Source organism: Leptosomus discolor, chromosome 5 (genome assembly GCF_034619465.1).
Source record: "Leptosomus discolor isolate bLepDis1 chromosome 5, bLepDis1.hap2, whole genome shotgun sequence".
Classification (NCBI taxonomy): domain Eukaryota; kingdom Metazoa; phylum Chordata; class Aves; order Leptosomiformes; family Leptosomidae; genus Leptosomus; species Leptosomus discolor.
In genome coordinates, this window is record NC_141395.1 from 42,309,867 (window position 1) to 42,328,211 (window position 18,345).

Genomic DNA, 18,345 nt, shown 5'->3' on the forward strand with positions numbered 1-18,345 from the left:
CTGCAGAAGGGAGGCCACCGCTGGGCTGTGGGGGCTGGTGGCAAGGGACATGGGAAGATGGGCTGTGCAGAGAGGAATAGGTTGGAGGGCACAAGTCCAGGTCCTGCAGGGCAGGGACTCTCTAGCGGTCCCTCAAACAGATAGGCTGATTCCTTTCTGATATAAATGATGGGGATCCAGCAGCCTGTTTTCAGAAGCAGAATGGGGCCAGGATGGGTGAACTCCCAGTTTCACTTGGAGAATGAGGAGCATGGTTGGGAGAGGATGGCAAGTGGGAGGATGTGTCTGCCCAGGAGAGGCAGTGGGAAATGTTAGTGAATGTGATGGGGTGGTTGAGCGAGCTGCATCTGCTTGAGGGCTCCTCTGGAGAATCAGAAGGAGCTTCAGTTAGGAGCTAGAGAAAAGGTCTTGCCTCATGAGCTAGTCAGTGTGTGTTGGCTGTGTTGGATTACCGGCTATTTTAAGATACTGGAATCTCTCCTTGGGAGAGTCACAGGCCTCAGTTGCTGGGTGGATCAGTTTTCAAGTGGGGTGGGATCAGTGCAGCAGTCCAAAAGGCCACCCACAGACAATGAACTGCTGGCCATGGAGAGAAGGGCCAAGTGAGCTTACCTGTCCTGGCTGCTTGTCCCTTCTGGTGCTGGGCCTGGACAAGGCAGGTTTCTAGGAGCAATGTGCTCCAAGACAGTGAGCCAGGAGATCCTGATTCCTCAGGAGCTCTGCTGTCTTGTGTCAGTGGAAGATCTGCCCTGTGTACCTCAAGCAGCAACTGCCTTTTGCAGTCTTCAGAAACGGTCCACGGACTTCAGCACTGTTCCAGTTATAGGAAGCATTGGCCGATTATTATTAGGATTATGGGACGATGCAGGGTGAAAGGAACCTCAGGAGGTCATCTAGTCCAACCTCCTGGTGGGCCAGGCTGGAACAGCAGCCAGGGCTGCCCACAGCTTATGCCTTCAGCTTGTAAGGGATATGTCTGGCAGGAGCAGTCAGGTATGCTCACATAAAATTATTTCTCCAGACTTGGAAAAGGCATTTCCTAGGTCTGAGCGAAACATTAACCTGTTTGCAAATTTATATTTTCCCATTTTACTTGGAGTGATACAGAACTACATCATAGTGTGTTTCTCCATGGGATTTCTCTTCAACACCTATGGATTTCCAGTGCTGGCCATCTCCAAGACCGAGACAGCAATCGCGGTCGCTTCCTTTCCACTATCCCTGTACAAGAACTCATTAAGTCAACTTGGGATGGGTTGGTTTTCATGTGCATTTAAGGAAAACCAAAACAAACCAAAACAAAAGAAAAAAAGCATAGTTCAGGAGATAAAGTTCTGCTATAAAGTATAACGGGATATGGTATGTAAAAAATTTCTGCCTTTCATTGCAGCATGACTCTAAGTACATAAATATATATAAATATGTGGATGAGAGAGAAGAGAGTGGTTAAACAGAGGCATTTCTGCAAGAAACTGAAAGAACCTCGAATCACGAGTGATCCACACACTGGTGTTCCAGCTTCATCTGTCCTGTTTACCAGCCACTTTGTTCCTCTCTGGGGCTCTGCCTTGTCCACAGGGACAACTACCATATTGCAAGTAAACACTGCTGCATCCTCTGCTCCCCTTTCTTGCATGTCTACACTTTACCCATGGAAGAAGAGTCAGCTCTGAATGACACGGAGTGAGCAAACAAATGTATTTTAAAGAAAAGTTGTGCTGAGCAGGAGTGGCCTGTTCCTAAGAGCTTTGAAAATTGGCATTGTGTTCTTGCTGGGAAGGCACTAAAGTATAAACCTTTCTGTCCCTTGCAGTAACTGTCCCCCTGTGCACACAGGCATTATGGCTTTTGGTCAGAGGCCATGTGCGTGAAAGCCCATGGACTAATGTGCCTTCTTCCTCTGAACGAGACCTCATCGCTGGCCAGCGGTCTAACAGAACACCCTGCAGCTGGGGGAGCTCATTAAATCTAGTCCCATTAAATCTGTAAGGGTTGCAGAAGATGCAACAGCTAGAAAGCTGTTTTGGTCTCTCTTGTGCTATCATCAGGCACAGCAACAGGGAACTGAGATGTATAGGGCTGCTTCCCTGACCATGAGCAGACACAGCGGGGGTCATACAGAGCCTCTGTAGCTGGATGTGGTTGTAGTTTGGGTTAGAAACCAAGGAAGGTATGCAGAGGAGCCCGTTGAAAGGTGGTGGGTCTGGTAGTGGGTCTGCTCTGTCGGGACGCTTGCAAACTCAGCAAAGGCATCTCCGAAAGACTGGCCAGCCCTGGGGCAAGCCCATCTCCGACAACTCTCCCTGAGCCCATCCCCAACCCAGAAAGCCTTTCACAAACATGGGGGAGCACAGGCCAAGCTGAAGGCTGGAGCTCCACCTAGCCCTGTTGTCTGGTTTCCAGATCTGGTCCCTTTGACTCAAGGAGGGCCAAACAGGCATTGAGTCAGGTTTCCAGACTGGCAGACAATTCATTCCTAGGGACATTTCTTGGCCCCAGGCCGGCCTCATTTAACGGCATAAGGACTGCAGGCAGGGGAAGGTGGCAGTGCTAGCCAGCACTGACGGCTTCTGGAAATCCCATCAATTCCTTTCCCCTGTTGATCTTCCACTGGGCAAGGTAAATGGGTTCGATTTGCAGATCGCACTTCTCTCCTCTGGATTGCTCAAGCTCAAATACTAACATTCACAGGAAACCGTGTTTGCAGCTGGAGCCTGGCATCTGTGGACTGCTATCCTGCCACGGAGCAGCAGCAGCGGAGCTGCAGGAAAGCTAGATGGATTACCATCATTTCCCTCTGGCACTGGGGACTCAAAAGCGTACACTCAGAAACCGAGGGTGTGTTTCAAACCCTCAGTGAGCGGCTCTGCCCCAGTGCACCAACATGACGAGCTGCTACAGCAGCTCGCCTGTGAGCATTGCCCTGGGAACAGGTCGGGTTTGGTGCGAACCGCTTTCCTTTGTGTGGTTTCTCTTTCTACTCCCCAAAGTGTTGTGCCCGTGTGGGCACTTAGCAAGTCCTCTGCTCCTTTTTGAGGGTGCAGCTTTGGGCAGTGTATTTTGAGGCTGCCTGGTGGGGGTTTCAGCAAAGCGGTGGCTTTTTGCTCAGACCCTGCCAGGCCTGGCTGTTTCTTGGTGGTATTTTCATGACCATCTTGCCTTTCTTCTCGCTCCCAGCCTGCTGCAGCCCTATCCTGGGCTGTTTTCTCCCTCAGGCTTGCTTGCAACCTGATGAAAGACTCCGGGAGCTGCGGGGAAAATGAGATCATATAAAACCTTTTCTGCAGCTTTTAGCTGTGGGAAACGTTGTCTAGCTTAAGCATCTTTTGAACACTGGCCATCCCCCCTGCAGAGGTGCAGGTGGCAGCCATGAGGCTGCTCCAGGCAGCGGGGACAGCCCTGTGAATTGTCAGCCCCGTTTGCTGGAAGAAGGAGCCCCCAGGCCGCTTTAACCGCGACGCAGCTCTGCCGGGCTAATAAGGGCTCTGGCTTGGGGCGCTGAGGGCCGCCGCCGAGAGAGCCGAACAGCGCCGGGCCACCCCAGCCTCTCTCCCGCCGAGGTGCCGCCGCGGGGTGCGTCTGAAGGAGGAATGGCTCCGGCGCTGCTCCGGGCTGCCGGAGCGGAGGCGAACCGCCCTCCTCCCGGCGGGGTAAAACCACCTTAACGCGGAGGCAGGAAGCCGCCGGGCCGTCAGGCACCAATCAGGCCGGCCCGGGGAAGGGAGGGCGGTGGCGGTGGCGGTGGCGGCCGGGGAGGGGGGTGGAGGCTGTGGCGGGGAGGGAGGCCGAGCCCGCCCGGCGGTACGAGGGGCAGATGGCGGAGGGCGGCCCCCCCGGCGGCGGGGACCTGCCCGCCGCCTCAGGCGGGCAGGCAGGTAACGTAAGGGGAGCAGCGCTGCGCCGCCGCGCCAGGGGCTCCGCTCTGGGAGAGGGACGGGACAGGTTCCCCCCTCCGCCGTGTCGCCTCTGGCCAGGGCTCAGCCCGGCTTCTCCCCCCGCTCTCTCTCCAGCGCAGGTCGTAACCTGAAGGAGTGGCTGCGGGAGCAGTTTTGCGACCACCCCATCGAGCACTGCGAGGACACCCGGCTGCACGACGCGGCCTACGTGGGGGACCTGCCCACCCTCAAGAGCCTGCTGCAAGAGGAGAGCTTCCAAAGGTGAGGGGGGGCTCCTCGCACCCCGCCCTGCCCGCACCCTCGGCGCTGGCTTTGCAGGCTCTGACGGGGACAAGGGGTAAAGAGTAGGTGCGAGGTCCCAGTGAAACGATTTTGGCTACATGACTCGCAGGGGCTGCTCACCCCAGGCCCATCTCCCCGCAGGCTGCTCCTTTTGGGAGACCCCATCTTGCTTCGCTTTTACGGGAGAGATGTCAGCCTGGGAGGATGCTCTGCTCACCCCCAAAATCATCCCCCCATGGTCTTCCAGGAGGTGAATGTCTAGCTGCTTCACGAGTGTGTGGCTGGCCTTTTTAGGTCAGGGTAGAAAGGTAATACCATGAAAATAGGAGTCGACGTATAATGGGGAAAACAGACAAAAGGGATTATAATGAATATAAACCCGAAACACCCTGTGTTACAAAATCTGCCCAGTGCTAAGTCTGTGACCGTGGGGGTAGTTGATTAATTTTCCTGCACCGTGGAGAAAACTGCTTAGAGTGCAAAATGCCTCCCAGCCTCAAAAAAGTATAGTTTCAGCAAAAAAGAGAATGAGCCAGCCCCTCTCTTTTCTACCTGGGCAGCTGGGGCTCTTCAGACCCTTGATCTGAGAATGTTGCCTTGTTTTTGTCCCGTGCCGTGTGGGAGCTCTGGGACAGCAAGGCCAGGCGTCCTTCCTTGCAGCAAAGAGCAAAGTTTGGCAGGAGGAGGAGGGCTGGGCCTGCAGCATTGTCACACAGGTGATGGAGTGAGCAAAGAAGTGACTTCTTTGAATTTGGGGGAAGATGTGGGGTGGAGATCCCCAAACCTCCAAGGAGCACTTATCATAAGACTTGACAGCTGAGGGCTTGATGCAGAGTTCATACTATTCTTCTTCCTAAAACATGGTTTAAAAAAAAATTGTGCCATTGCTCCTCTAGCAAAATCTGTAAATGCACTGTATACAAACTGCTTTGTCCTGTACCAGTTACGTGGGCCAGCATGGAGTGAGCTAGAAGATCAAATCCACTGCTGCGCTGGCTAAAGAGCACTTTCGCTAGCCTATGTTGGCCTTACAGAAATCCATTCCTCTCTGCTTGTTCCTGCTGAAACGGTACCCGCAGTGATTTGCAGAGCATGAGGTCTGGATGTTTATGAGATTTGCAGGGCTAACCCAAGATCTGGATGACTGTGACAACTAAGACAGGTTATTTCAGAGGGGATCTAAGCAGCTGCCAGCCAGAGCCATCTCTTCAATAAACTGGAAAAGGCTCTTATGCCAGTACAGCCATCCAACAAGGATGCTAATGGCCTACTTATGCTGCTCAGTGCGGGATGGCCACACTCTGCTTCTTGCTGGCAGGACTGAGTTTCCCTGGATTTGTGTTTATGTCATCCCATGGTGCCTGGCGGAGTGTGGATGTTGCCAGCAATGCCATACGGATGTACGTTTCTGTACATTGCTCCCCTCCTCCCGTGTCCTCTTGCTGTTTCCCTGCTGCTTTGATGACTTTCTGCCCCCTTGGGAGTGGCTTGAATTAAATGGTTGTGGTCCCCAGCTTGGTCAGTGCTGATTTGGGACATATCCCTGTAAAAAGGAATAGGGGTGGTTTATATTTTTTATTGGTAATTTTGACTCAGTTTTGAGGCAGCATTTGTCCCACGCTTGCATATGCACGGCTCCTGACACAGCAGAGCTGTGATAAAGCCTATCTTCCAGGCACTACTCCGGTACATTTCATAGTCTCTGGCTACCTACATGCAGCACCTAGTCAGGTTATTGGCAGGAGTTTTTCAGGGCTGCTATCAATTGCCAAAAATGTGAAGGAAAAGCATTAAGAGAGCGGTTTGGCCTCTCCCAACATGCTCCTGAGGGGCTAGGGGAGGTGGGGTGGTGCAAGGTGGCAGGAGGCCCTCTCTGACCCAACATTTCCCCTCCCACCCCGATGCCAGCCGGATCAACGAGAAGTCGGTGTGGTGCTGCGGCTGGCTGCCCTGCACGCCGCTGCGCATCGCCGCCACTGCCGGCCATGGCCCCTGCGTCGACTTCCTCCTCCGCAAAGGGGCCGAGATCGACTTGGTGGATGTGAAGGGGCAGACCGCCCTCTACGTGGCCGTGGTCAACGGGCACCTTGAGTGTGCCAAGATCCTCCTGGAAGCTGGGGCTGACCCCAATGGCAGCCGGCACCACCGCAGCACCCCTGTCTACCATGCAGCACGTGTGGGCCGGGCAGACATCCTCCAGGAGCTGATCAGGTGAGAGCTCGGGTGCAGGCTGGAGATGGTCCTGGTGGGGAGAGGAGTGGCTCTACCTCCCTCTCTCTTCCCTTGTGTTCTCTTCCCCCATGGGGCTCAGAGCATCCGTTCCCTCCTTGCATGCCCAGTGTCTTGACTGGCCTGGTGAAGCTGGCCAAGAGATGGACAGGAGAGAGGGTGGAGAGGTGCCCGAAGGGACATTCTTGTATTCCCCATTGCTTGGCCCTGGCAAGAGATCTGTGCCCTGCTGTGTGACTCTCATGCCTGTTCTAAGACAAAGCCCAAGGGAGGAGTCTCTGTTTCTGAGTCCACCATCCACTATTCAGTCAGATCCAAATCTTACAAAGTATCTTCTCCCCAACCTCTGTCTTGACGGCCAGCTCTATACCCCTGCCTGAATTTATGAGTGAGGTGGATCGCCCAGCGAACCAAAAATTGTTTGGAAACACGTCTCCCTTGCTTAGCTCAGCTGCTTTGACCATTTTCTGTCCTTGGGAGGAGAGATGCTTGTCACCAGCACTGGCTGTTCTTGGCTGCCTGGTGTTTACCCATCACTGGGGCACCCTCTGTGGCACCCAATTCAGTCTCTCCTTGCCCAGCTCCGTCGAAGGGGTGGCATCTCTGGGGCAGGGGGTGACCGCCATCACTATGAGGTGATGAACAGTCACCTTAGCTGGGTGGTGCATGACTGGTGACCTCCTGTCCCTCAGGAAACTTCCTCTGCAGCACTATCTGTGAGTGGACTCAAGGTCTAGCAGTAGGCTCTGTGAACTTGAGTTTCGTCCTCTGTGGCGTGCCGTGATACTTCCTTTCTTCTAATTCGGAAGGTTTTTGTATAAGGGGCCATGCTGAACAGCTATATGGGCCATTGGTGCCAAATGATAAGGGATCATAAGGGGAAAATACAGGTTATAGAAAGAAATAGTAAAAGAGAAGAAAGAGTATTTGGATTCACACAGGAACTCTTTCTAAGGACTCCCTTCGATGACTGCAAGTGCTAGAAAATAACAACCAAAAGGATTTGAATAGAAGAATTTCAAAATACTTGGGGGTTTTCTCCTTCCCTTTTTGCTTGTGGGGAAGTTAATTTTCATACAGGCGCAACTTTAAGGAAGCTGGCAAGTAGAAGGCAGGGGAGACTGTCCCTCCTCCTTTCTCAGCAAGCTGAGAGAAGGATGTCCCCATCGCCACATGCTTGTTGGTACAGGGTTCAGCTCATGTGCTGCATACCTGAGAATCTCTCCTCATATATCCGCTAAGGCAGAGTGAAATGTAGCAAATGGTATTTCAGCAGCACATGGAGAGCTGATGCATTGATTTATATGTCTACTCCTTGGGATACCTTGCCAGCAATATTAAAAGCAAGATTTTGGAAAACTTTCAGGATTAAAAATTAACTGGAGTTTGTCCAGTATCTTTTTATTAGACAATGTCTCTCCCAAGGCTGCTAAGCTAATACCAAATTGTCAGATGGCCCAAAATTTCAAATATCTTGGACTACGGATTTCACAGATCTATTCAGAGTTACTTACTTTAAAATGCAGTCTTATGTTACAAAGCTCACTCAGAGATTTTTAAAATGTTGATCTAAACAATTTCGCAGGGGGAATGCAGTGAGGAAGACACTTTTACTGAGATATAAGGAAATATTTCAGCATATTCAGCTCGAGAGAGCCTCAGTGTCCCAAAGAGAAAGCCCAACCCAGTCAGGCTTCCTGCAGGTGTCTAAACGTCACCTGATTTATTTTTTTTTTTAATTGTATGGTAGCACAATCGGGATTCCTGAATACTACTACAATTGCTGAACCAGCTAACCAAGCAATAGGTGAAATCGTATCCATTAATAGTAAATACACACATAGCTATGGAATGGTGATCCGTTTTATAAGATGGCTGGCGGAAATATTTATGGTTATATTGCCAGCGTATAGATTACTCTCCTATCGGTTTGGGATGTGATCACACTGTGATGGGATGGGACTGTTCCATTGTCCTTGCAGTGTAACTGAGGGCTGACCCAGCTCATTGGGATGTGATGATCTTTTTGCCACACTAAAACAGTTAAAAAGAGATCCGACGAATCAGCCTGATGCATCAGGTGCATGCCTAACTGTGATAAAAGTAGAGGTTTTTTATTTTGCTTTGAATTGGGCGTTTCCACCCAGAATTTTGATAATGGGAAAAAAGGGACTGAAGTGAAGGGATACCTGCTGCCTGGTCAAGACTGGCCCTACAACAGCCCTATGGAAGTCCCACAGCAGCACAGATGACTCTATCCAAGTGCTCGTTTAGTCTGATTTTAAGAGGTTTATCTACAGGGAACAGGTGCGATTGCCTCTGGAGAACAGACACCTTTTCTTATTTACCCCTCTGTGCTCCGACATAGATGAAGTGATGCAGATTCAGTAAAGTGCTGTGGAAGTCCCCAGAAGATGGGAATGTCCCCTTAGTGTGCAGTGATCCCTGGGCCAGCTGCCTGGCCTGGGAAGTGAAGCTCAGTCTTGCGGCTGGTGTGAGGACCAGCTTGCACTCAGCAGTGTTGCTACTGCCTAGCTTCATCCTTTTCCCGTATTTTTCTACCCTACTGATCTCTTGAGATCTCAGCCAAGCTGTTCATGCTTGGGAGATCTTGTGCGTTGGGGTAAAAATATGCCATTTGCTGCTCTTAGACAAGTTTCCTCGGCCCTTGTTCTGTGCATGCTTAATTTAAATGAGACTATTCCCATCCTCAGAACTGAAGCATTTGGTTAAGTAGTTGCTGGATAGGGACCAGCCCCTACTGGGTTCAGCGAGAGCTGTGCTTGCCTTGAGGCAGGATTTGTCCCTTGGTAATTTCCTTATTTGTTTTATTAACTGCAGGAGGAATATAGTGCTATCTGGGAAGATAGAAAAATCTAGTTCTCTGAACGCTCAGTTTGCAGTTTTGGGAGGGGAACTGGCAGGTGAAGGAACCTTTTGTCCCTCTGTGGGGAGAACGGACAGGGCTTTGCTTGATCTGCAGTGCTGCAATTAAAACCAGCTACTCCCTCGGGGATTGCATTGTCTTCCTGCTTTTCTTCCCATCCAAGACGCATGTGAAGTAGATGGAGTCAGTGTCCCCACTGTTTGGGTGTTACCCAGCCTGGGGGAAGGAAATGCATATTTCTGCTATCTCTTCTTTCCTCAGCGTTGCCATGTTTCGAATGTCATGCTTTTCCAGAGAGCGACACTTGGCCTTTTTGCTCCCATTTATTTGCCCGCGTTCTTCACTTCTTACAAAAAAATGAAAAGAACCAAAGCCAATAAGCCTTGTTTTCTGCTCATTCACAACTTAGTGCCATCTGTACTTACTGAAAAGAAGTGTGCTGCGGGCGCTGCTTCTGTTTCATGACGATGCTGATGTCCATTGAGCAGGGCTTTAGCCTGATTGCATGCCTTCTCTGTGCCAAAGCATGCCTGAGAGCACTTTGCTCTGGCTTCAGGGCTTCTGGAGCAGTTCGGACACTGTGGCACCATGTGGTGAAGGTATGAGGTACCTGTTTCTCTGTGGGGTAGGGTAAGGCAGGAGACAGTTGCGAAAGATTTGAGAGGTTTGCTGCTGCAGCTCATGGAGACCTCCCGTTCAGCACCTGGAGTGCTGGCCAGTAAGCCATAATCTCACGTGCATTATCTAGTATAATATATAACCTGTGAATGGAGCTGTGCAGGACGGATGGGGAGAGCGGATGGTCTGATGCAATTATGTTGTGCTTTTCCAGTTACTTGCGTGCTCAGAGTTGGTGGGTACATCCCTTCAGCTGAGCTGAATAACTAGGGAAAAGGCCTCTTTTTGACTCCCTGATGGGATTTCAACCACCCCAGCTCCTTCGAGAGCAGGGTTTTGTCATATATGTTTTGCTGTTTGGCGCATTTTCTTGCTGTTTGTGACAGTCAGATCTTTTGCCTGTATTGCTTTTTGGCCTGTTTTGTCCTGATGGGGAAGTTATTTCATTGCATCTCTTCAACAAAGCCATTTGGAAAGATCCCCACTCTGCGGCTGGCTCGTTAGCATCCATCATTACGTGATGCTGGCTCAGGACTGAGCTGTCCCTAGTGCCAAGGCTGTGCTTGGCACATCCTTCAGGAGGGCAAGATGTTCCTCAGCTGCTCCTCCTCTCTCAGAAGCCTGGGTTTTGCTTCTTGAAGATTAGATCGTGCTGGATACAGCATCCCCACTCAGAAGCCCTGCCAGGCCTGTCCAAGGGTGGGTATGGGCAGTTCTTGGGTGGTGGGCCTCAGAGGTACCAAAGAAAGTCAGGGTGCTCACCCTCCGGGTGTCCTTCAGCCTCATCCCCTGCCATTTTGTCACCCGGGGCTGCAGTCGTGATGCTGTTGCCCTTGTTTCCCAACCTCTGCTCTTCTCTCTACCCTACCCAGGTATGGCGCAGACGTGGACGTGAATCACCACCTCCCTTCCCAGGTCCCCAACCCCTCCCTGCGGCCCCTCACCACGCTGGTGGTCTGCCCGCTGTACATCAGTGCTGCCTACCACAACCTCCAGTGCTTCCGGCTGCTGCTCCAGGCTGGAGCCAACCCGGATTTTAACTGCTGCGGGCCCATCAATATCCAGGGCTTCTCCCGGGGCTCCCCAGTGTGTGTGATGGACGCTGTCCTGCGACATGGCTGTGAAGCGGCATTTGTCCACCTCTTGATTGACTTTGGAGCCAATCTGAACCTGGTGAAAGTGGAGGCCTTGGGAGCTGAATCCACGGGAAGGGTCAAAGTTGACTCGGAGGCTCTGCAGGTGTTCAGAGAAGCAAGGGGTAAGTAGCTTTGACTTACTGAAGTGGCCCTAGTTTTGTCTAGCTCTGGGTTCAGGAGAACTATTTGGAGACGTTATTTGGTAGTTAGGAGATATTGAGGTGGTAGGGTGGTTGTTGCCATCCTCTTTTGTTTGTTCAGGTGCCTTCAGCCAAGTAAAAAAACATCATGTAAACAGGTTATAACTCACTTAAAAGTGTAGAGCAATTCTAGCACAACAAAAAAGATAACTGGGATTTAACAAGCTGTTAAGCTAAGAGTTAATGACTTCACCACCCCTCATACGGCTCCCAAAGAGCTGCTGCTGGCCAGGCAGGCATCAGGCAGGAGAGGACCTGGGGTTGGCCTCTGCAGCTCCCTGGCATCTATCCTAAGTGTTGCTGAGCTGCTGCCTGCCTCTGGCTCTGTCAACACTGATGGCTCAACCCAACGGCTTCCCCGTAAGCCTCCAGCTAGACTCCCTGTTTTTCTTCTGTTGCATTTCTTATGTTCATGTGGTGTTTCCCCTCTTGAGTCCTTCAGCTACCAATGATGCCTATCTCAGCAGCCCAGCCTCTGTCTGTAACTTTACCTTTTTTTATCCTTCTCCCAGCTCTTTTCCATTGCCTAACCATATCCTTAACAGCCTGAGGCAAGGTTTAGACAGTGAGGTCCTATTGGAGCTGGGCTTTGGTTCTGCGGACTAGAGGCACGTTGTGGCATATTCGGCGAGATCCAGTTCTCCAAAGCCATGCACGTGTGCCCTCACTGTTCTTGAGTGTCCCTGTGCTCTACAGGGGGGGCCCGGGGAGGGGCCCAAGAGGTAGTTGTATCTGGACAGGCTATGTGGGAAGTAAAGTCACAAATGTTGGTAGCAAGTGGCAGGAGGGAACTCAGATGGTGGTGGAAAAAAGGTGGGAAAAAGCTGACTTTTTGGATTTAATATCCTCTGGGAAGCAAATGAGTTACAAAAGAAGTAAACCAGAGCCTCAGACCTGAACATGCCTAAATTTACCTGCTATTTCTTTCTTTTTATAACAAAAGCAACATCAATACAGTGTGCACCCTTGTTCTAGCAAGGGCAGCACCTCGTAAAACCACCAGGCTCAGCTGGTGAAGGCCAGGCCTTTGCACCAGCATTGGAAGTGGGGTTTCCCTCTCAAACTCCAGAGAAATTTGCAAGGGATTCAGGATGTGGGATACAACCCCCAGCCCCCCTCCAAAGTTACTCAGCTTTGCATGTGCCTGGTTTTTAAACCTGCCTGGACTTTGACTGAGAAGAGATGCACATAAGCTGGAGCAGGTGGTTTCCATTAAGCCTGCGTTTAGGAGGCAAATGGGACTCCCCAGGTAGACTGTGCAGGATAATGGAGTGGTGCCTTGGAGGTCCAATTCCTGAATCAACATGGACACCACCATCCACTTGTCCCTGTGCTGGAAGAGCTCTTCATGAACTCAAAAGAAGCCCTCAAAAGAAAGGTGGGATAAGGCCTGAGCTGGCCGTCAATGCTGTTGTTTCCCAGGGGGCAGTTTAGAGCAAAAATAATGTCCACGTTATTTTTAAACGATTTAAATAGTATGAAGCCTTTCACAGCCTCCACTAGTGTGGATTTGGCAGTGATCTCTTGAACCCTGTCATGCAGAGACTGTCTCCATGGTCACAAGCCCAGGCAGTCTCCAGCTTGCCCTTCCAAACTGCTCGTGTGGCAGCTGTTGTTGCTCCAAGTCTTTGGCCAAGAGATTTGACCTCCTCACAGGGAGGATTTGTGCCTGCTCAGATCTCCTGCGCTGCCTTCATGTTGCTGTGCAGGACATGGCCTTGGCATTTGGAAGAGGTAAATGGCTCCTCAGCTGTCAGCCAGAGCTCAGCACAATTTACGTGCTGTTATCCCTCTCTTTTCCTCTCTCTGTCCCTCAGTAGTTTTTCTCTGCTTTCTTCATTGCAGGCCGCACCCGGAGCCTCTTGTCTCTCTGCCGCATAGCTGTACGAAGAATACTTGGCAAATCTCGTCTGGATCTGATCCATATCCTTCCAATCCCAGACCCCATTAAACAATTTTTACTTCATGAACACAGTTAAAGGGCAACTGGCTGTTTTCTGGGACAGTTTGGTTTGGTAAATGAGTGTGCTGATAAAGCCAGGTGCCAATCCTAACCCTTCCCCCATGGTGAAATACTGTATTGCTCATGGAGTGCACATAATTCCCTGCTCCTGTGATTTTCCCCTCCATATTTAGGGTGCAGTGATTTTGTGTGTCTATTCTTAAACTACCAGTTATCTAACTGGTGATCTGTTGTTTGCAACTGGTTGGGTGATGAGGCCAATAAGTGTGTGTGGCTGTTACGTGAGCAAATGCAATATATCCTATAGCTGTTAGCATATGTCTGTCTGTTAAGATTCTACCTCTGTTATTGATCTGTGTTGTACACACCTTGGGTCTCAGTGGCACTTCTGCGTGGGGAAAGTGTCCGTACTTAAGCCTTTCCTATTCCTGTAGCGTACAAGGGAGTCCCTCCTTGCCTTGGTTAGGGTTTTACAATAGCACTGTTCTCTTTCTGCCGTCAATACTTGGCCTTTCTCTTCTGTATGAAGTTTGTGATTGCTGCTGTAAAAGTGGATGTATTTTCTTCTGTCCTCTTGTGTGAAATGCATCAAGTTTCCTGTCCAGTGCTGTGCGCTACTTGGAAAATTGTACCCTTGTCTCTGCGTGCTGCAAGGTAGCTGCTGAGTTGGCTTTCTTCGTGTAGAGGCCCCATCGCACAGATGGGAGAGTAGCAGAATGTGTAATCCTATCCTGTCTGGGTCGTTTCTACAGAGCATCAGATCTGCTGTGGCAGCTTGGCTCTCCCTCTAGCACTGTAATGGACAAGGCAGGGGCTGGCCGGTTCTCCTTCCGACTGCCTGGGACCGCCACAGCACGGATGAGAAAACATGGAGAGAAGAGGAAAAGGTAGTTTCACCTCTGGAAACTGATCACAGCCTGTTGTGGGGATGTGATCCCTATGGTTCAGTTGCCATTGCAGTGGCGGCGGGACAAGGACTGTGATACTCAGATGAAGCCCGCATGTGAACCTGAAAAGTTTCTAGGGCATTTTTTGGAAAAGCAATGGCTAAGTTAGTCTCCTGTTTGTTGTAAAATGGGTTTGAATATTTGAGAGTGACCAGGAGCAACAGTGGAGGGGTTGCTAATATAAACTGTTGTGTTGCTGTGCTGGGTAGCAGTTGATGCAGTGCCTGTGATTATGAAGAAAAAGACACCGAAATGATCTCTAGACTGCCTGCTTGCAATATTGCAGTGATTATGATATTGTTGAAGACCCAGTAAAGTAGCTGACACAGCACATAGAAACAGAAGTTCCTATCTACCTTTTACTCTGTATCCCACAGTGGCTATATGACCAGAGAAAACCCTGCCAGATCCACCTAAAACGTTTTTTTGTTTGCATACAGCATCTACCAGCATTGTGGAAAAGGGAGAAGAAAGGACTTTTTGTCTTTTCTTGAAGAGTTAGAAGCTTATGTGCTTCTAAATTCAATGTTGCATCCAGCAGCCTGGGTTCCTTTGATTTCCAGTGCTTCTACATTGCTGTCTACCTTCATGTCACAAGCTCACAGAAGTGAGTCTCAGGGTCAGCCAGCTCCTTAAAGGTGGCAACGTAGTCATTGTATAGGAAACGTTGTCAAAATAGCAACTTCAGAAGGACAGAGACGATGGTCCCTCAGGATCTTGGATAAAAACTTGGGTTTTGGTACTTGCTTTTACTTTACTGATTCAAGTTCTTTCTAGTCCCTGTGTTATAAATTGATATTTTGGACAATTTTTCTTTGCCAGATGTTCTTCACATACTCATGCAGTTGGCAAGGGTGTTTTCCCAGATGTGATCCTAAAGATGTTGAGGATTTGTTTATTGTGCCTAGGGACCTGTTGCTGAAAGCTGGCTTAAGCATGGGACAGCAAGGGCAGTAAGACAGCCCCACCTGGGAATGGGACCTAGCTCTGGTCGCTCTTCTTGACCTGCTGCAGTAACAGGGAAGTGGAGTTGTTTAAGCTACCTTGCATTTTGGTTTCGAATGCCTTTGGCTGACACCCCTGGTTATCCTGCCTCTATAGGAGCAGATCCTCAAGGCTGCCCCACATGGCCTTGCCCCATAGGTCTTGACGCTAGTTACAAATGTTCTTTTTCCAGAGGCATAAATGAATGCAAATTTAGAGTTCAGTTTCTGGTCCTCCCACTGTGGGATGTGTTTAGGGTGGAGTTCGATAAGAAACAACGGGCTTTCTTGTATGTTTTATTATCTGCTGAAGAACACGTGCCTTTCCAAGATGCTTTCAAAGAAGGAGGAAGGGCAGGAGAAGCACAGTCCTTGATTGTTTCCAGTTATTTCAATTCCATGGCCAGGCCTGGAAGGTCCAGCTGGCCCCTTACATTGCTCTAATCACTGATTTTAGGCTAGGGTGGCAAAATTTGCACTGCTGAGGACAGGCTAAAGTGTGGTGGTTACACTCAGTGCTCAGATACCAAAGCAAAGGATACTTTCAAAACTCTAAGCAGGTGAGATACAATAGCAAGGATGTGTAGCTGTAGGCATTTTTTCAGGGTGAGAAGGCAGCAGCTTTGTACTGTTCCTTTTCAGGCTTGCAGATGGTTTAGTTTTTCAGCATGCTGGAGGCCAGGGCAGCCCATGAGCATGTTGCCTGAGAGTTTTGTGCTTGCTTTATAGAAGTGTTAACATGCCTGAAAGATGCAAACAGGTTGTAAAGCCTCTTGTCACCTTGCTGGTGGAACCATAATGTTTTGCAGGAGCACAGGCCAAACATACTCTCTAGTGCTGGTGTATAGAGGCAGAAAATGAGGTAGGTTATCATGAGAAAATGCCATGGCAACAGCTTCTTTGGATCGACTTTTTTCCTCTGGTTTTTTACTTGTTCATACAGTTTTGCAAACCAGTCACCCAGTAGTGCCTTTTGGGTGAAGGTGGTAGGATGGATGTGGAAGGCATATGCTTCTTTGGGGAGAGCTGGCTCCACCTGGAATGAGCTACACTGAAATGCCACAGTGTGAGCAATGGAGGGTGGCCCAAAGATATTCAGAGAATTTAGTTGTTAACTCAGTGCCTGATGTAACTCGAGTATGTAAAGCTAAGCCTCTGAAGATGACCTGTTACGATTTTAATTGTAGGTGCTTCAGTATTTGGTTTGTTGACTGTTGTGCTGACACTGTCCTACAGTGTGCTTATGGATAGCCAGTCTGTGGCACCCTGACCAGTCTAGCAACTGCGCTCCCTCCCAGAACCGTAAATCCCGTGTGGGTGAAATTGCAAAGTGCACCCTCTTGCCATGCACAGAGTCGATACCCAGTACTGATATGATTCCTTTGTAGGTTCCACTGCTAAGCTCAAGCCATGCTGGGGGTGGGGACTTTGACCTCTGTGTGCATGGGTAGTCCTTTTGACCTCAAGCTTGAAGGACTATGTGAGTCTTCAATGTGGAGTCCAAAGGATTCCCCTGACCATAGATATCTCCAGCCCCTGATCCACTGGTCGAAGGATGGTTCTCCCAACCTGATAGCAAAGAAGCTTGAAATGCATTAATCACTTGGACATTTGCAGAATCAAAGCTTTGAAGCGCAGGAGACATTTTGCCTGGACTACGCATCCAACTCCCATCTTAACTGAGGGACTGTGTCTCCTGCAAAGGTCTTAGTGTTAAACCTGGATGGTCTTCAGGCTTGAGGGCCTGCAGGGAGTCCAACCCTCACAGCTCACGTAATATTAAGGCCTTAAGTACAAAGACTGCTGTTAGAGTAAGTCCCTGTGGACATTGGCTGCTGAGGCTACATAAACCCAGCATTGCCTAAGTGAAGTGGTTTAATGCGCAGACTTGGAAGATCTGGAATTTTCACTGTCGAGAGATAATAATGAATCTCAGAATAGATTCGTGATATTCATAGACCTCGGTGTCCTGTCCTGTAGGGCCAAAACCTATATCCTCTGGTTGTCCCTGTCCTTTTAAACCCAAGAAACGACAGTCTTCCAATATGAAATCTGAGTAATACGTGCATATTGTCTATCTTCACATCGTTTATAAACAGCATTTATTTTTTGCCTTAACTTGGACTTCAGCATTTCCTCCTATGTAGCAAAGCATTCTCTTTTGTAAAGTTATTCTTTTCCGTGTTGTCTGTGGGGCATGCTCAGATAACAAGAGGAGCAAATGAGTATCGTGACGTCATGGGTGGGAAATGAAAACATTTCTGCAGTGTACATCCCCTGTATTGAAGAATGCCTATTATATTTGTGCATGATCTATAAAGCGTGCGTTGTGTGGCCTTGCTGTAAGCTTGGGTGGGATGGGATAACAAGATTTGGAGAATGGTTGAAGAACCAAAACAGATCTGGAATAAGCAAAACAGATCCAAAGCAGTCTTTTTCATGTGGGCTTTCTTATCTTTGTTGCTATGGGGGATTTCCAGAGCATGAAATGCTGGTAGCTGGTACCCAGATACAATTTCCTGCTCTTTGGGAGTTCTGCAAAAGGCAAAGCATCTGTTGGGTTGAAGTGTTTTGGGTTTTTTTCTTTTTTTCTTGTCCCCAAGTGTAAGTAAAGCACCAAAACATCAAGTAAAGCACTTTTTACACCAAAACCAACCTTTGAGGTACAGCACCTTCTTAACCCTTCCTGTTCCAGTGAAGAAAGCAGCATAAGAACCTGCCCAGGACAGAATAGAGGTGACAGAGTCCCACTTCAAGAAGTGCTGATCAGTGGTCTGTTGGTTTTGCCCAGGGTAAAATGAATGTGCACAGCAGCCAGATCAGTTCTGAGAGCAGGTAGGAGGTTTCTGTGGTGGGCCTGGATGCATGTGTAGCTGAATAAAGATGTTCTGGTGCAAGAGCACGGCTGTCTGCCTAATTATTTGCTTTGCCATGGGAAGGTGGAGTACAGCTCTATGCAGCAAAGACCAGGGACTGGATTTGCAAAAGCCTAAATCCTGCTGGCCTCGGAGGCTGGAGTTGACTCCTCTGCACGTTTTGTAGCCACTGGAGGGGGCCGGAGAACCATGCTGACTGCAAGGGGGCTACAGGCAGGCAGGTAGGGACTGGCCAGTGATTTCCTGCACCATTGCCATCTCCTGCCTTGCTGCCCCTGGACAGTTTTCAAGGGGGATGTGGCAGACAAATCAAAATGTAAACCATTGT

General features: G+C 49.6%; 1 protein-coding gene across 1 annotated transcript; it reads left to right on the forward strand.

Annotated features, from left to right (window-relative positions):
* The first annotated feature begins 1,619 nt into the window (after positions 1-1,619).
* ASB1 (ankyrin repeat and SOCS box containing 1) lies at positions 1,620-13,227 on the forward strand. Its single transcript, XM_086465996.1, has 5 exons — positions 1,620-1,666; positions 4,011-4,157; positions 6,087-6,389; positions 10,785-11,170; positions 13,094-13,227. Exons 1-5 carry the CDS (start codon positions 1,635-1,637, stop codon positions 13,225-13,227), a joined length of 1,002 nt encoding a protein of 333 aa, XP_086322122.1. The 5' UTR covers positions 1,620-1,634.
* The last annotated feature ends 5,118 nt before the right edge of the window (positions 13,228-18,345 follow it).

Coding starts and splice junctions, on each gene's coding strand:
- ASB1 (XM_086465996.1), top strand. CDS start 1,635: ATGTCTACACTTTACCCATGGAAGAAGAGTCA. Junction 1,667..4,010: donor TACCCATGGAAGAAGAGTCA/GCTCTGAATGAC, acceptor CTCTCTCTCCAG/CGCAGGTCGTAACCTGAAGG. Junction 4,158..6,086: donor CAAGAGGAGAGCTTCCAAAG/GTGAGGGGGGGC, acceptor CCCCGATGCCAG/CCGGATCAACGAGAAGTCGG.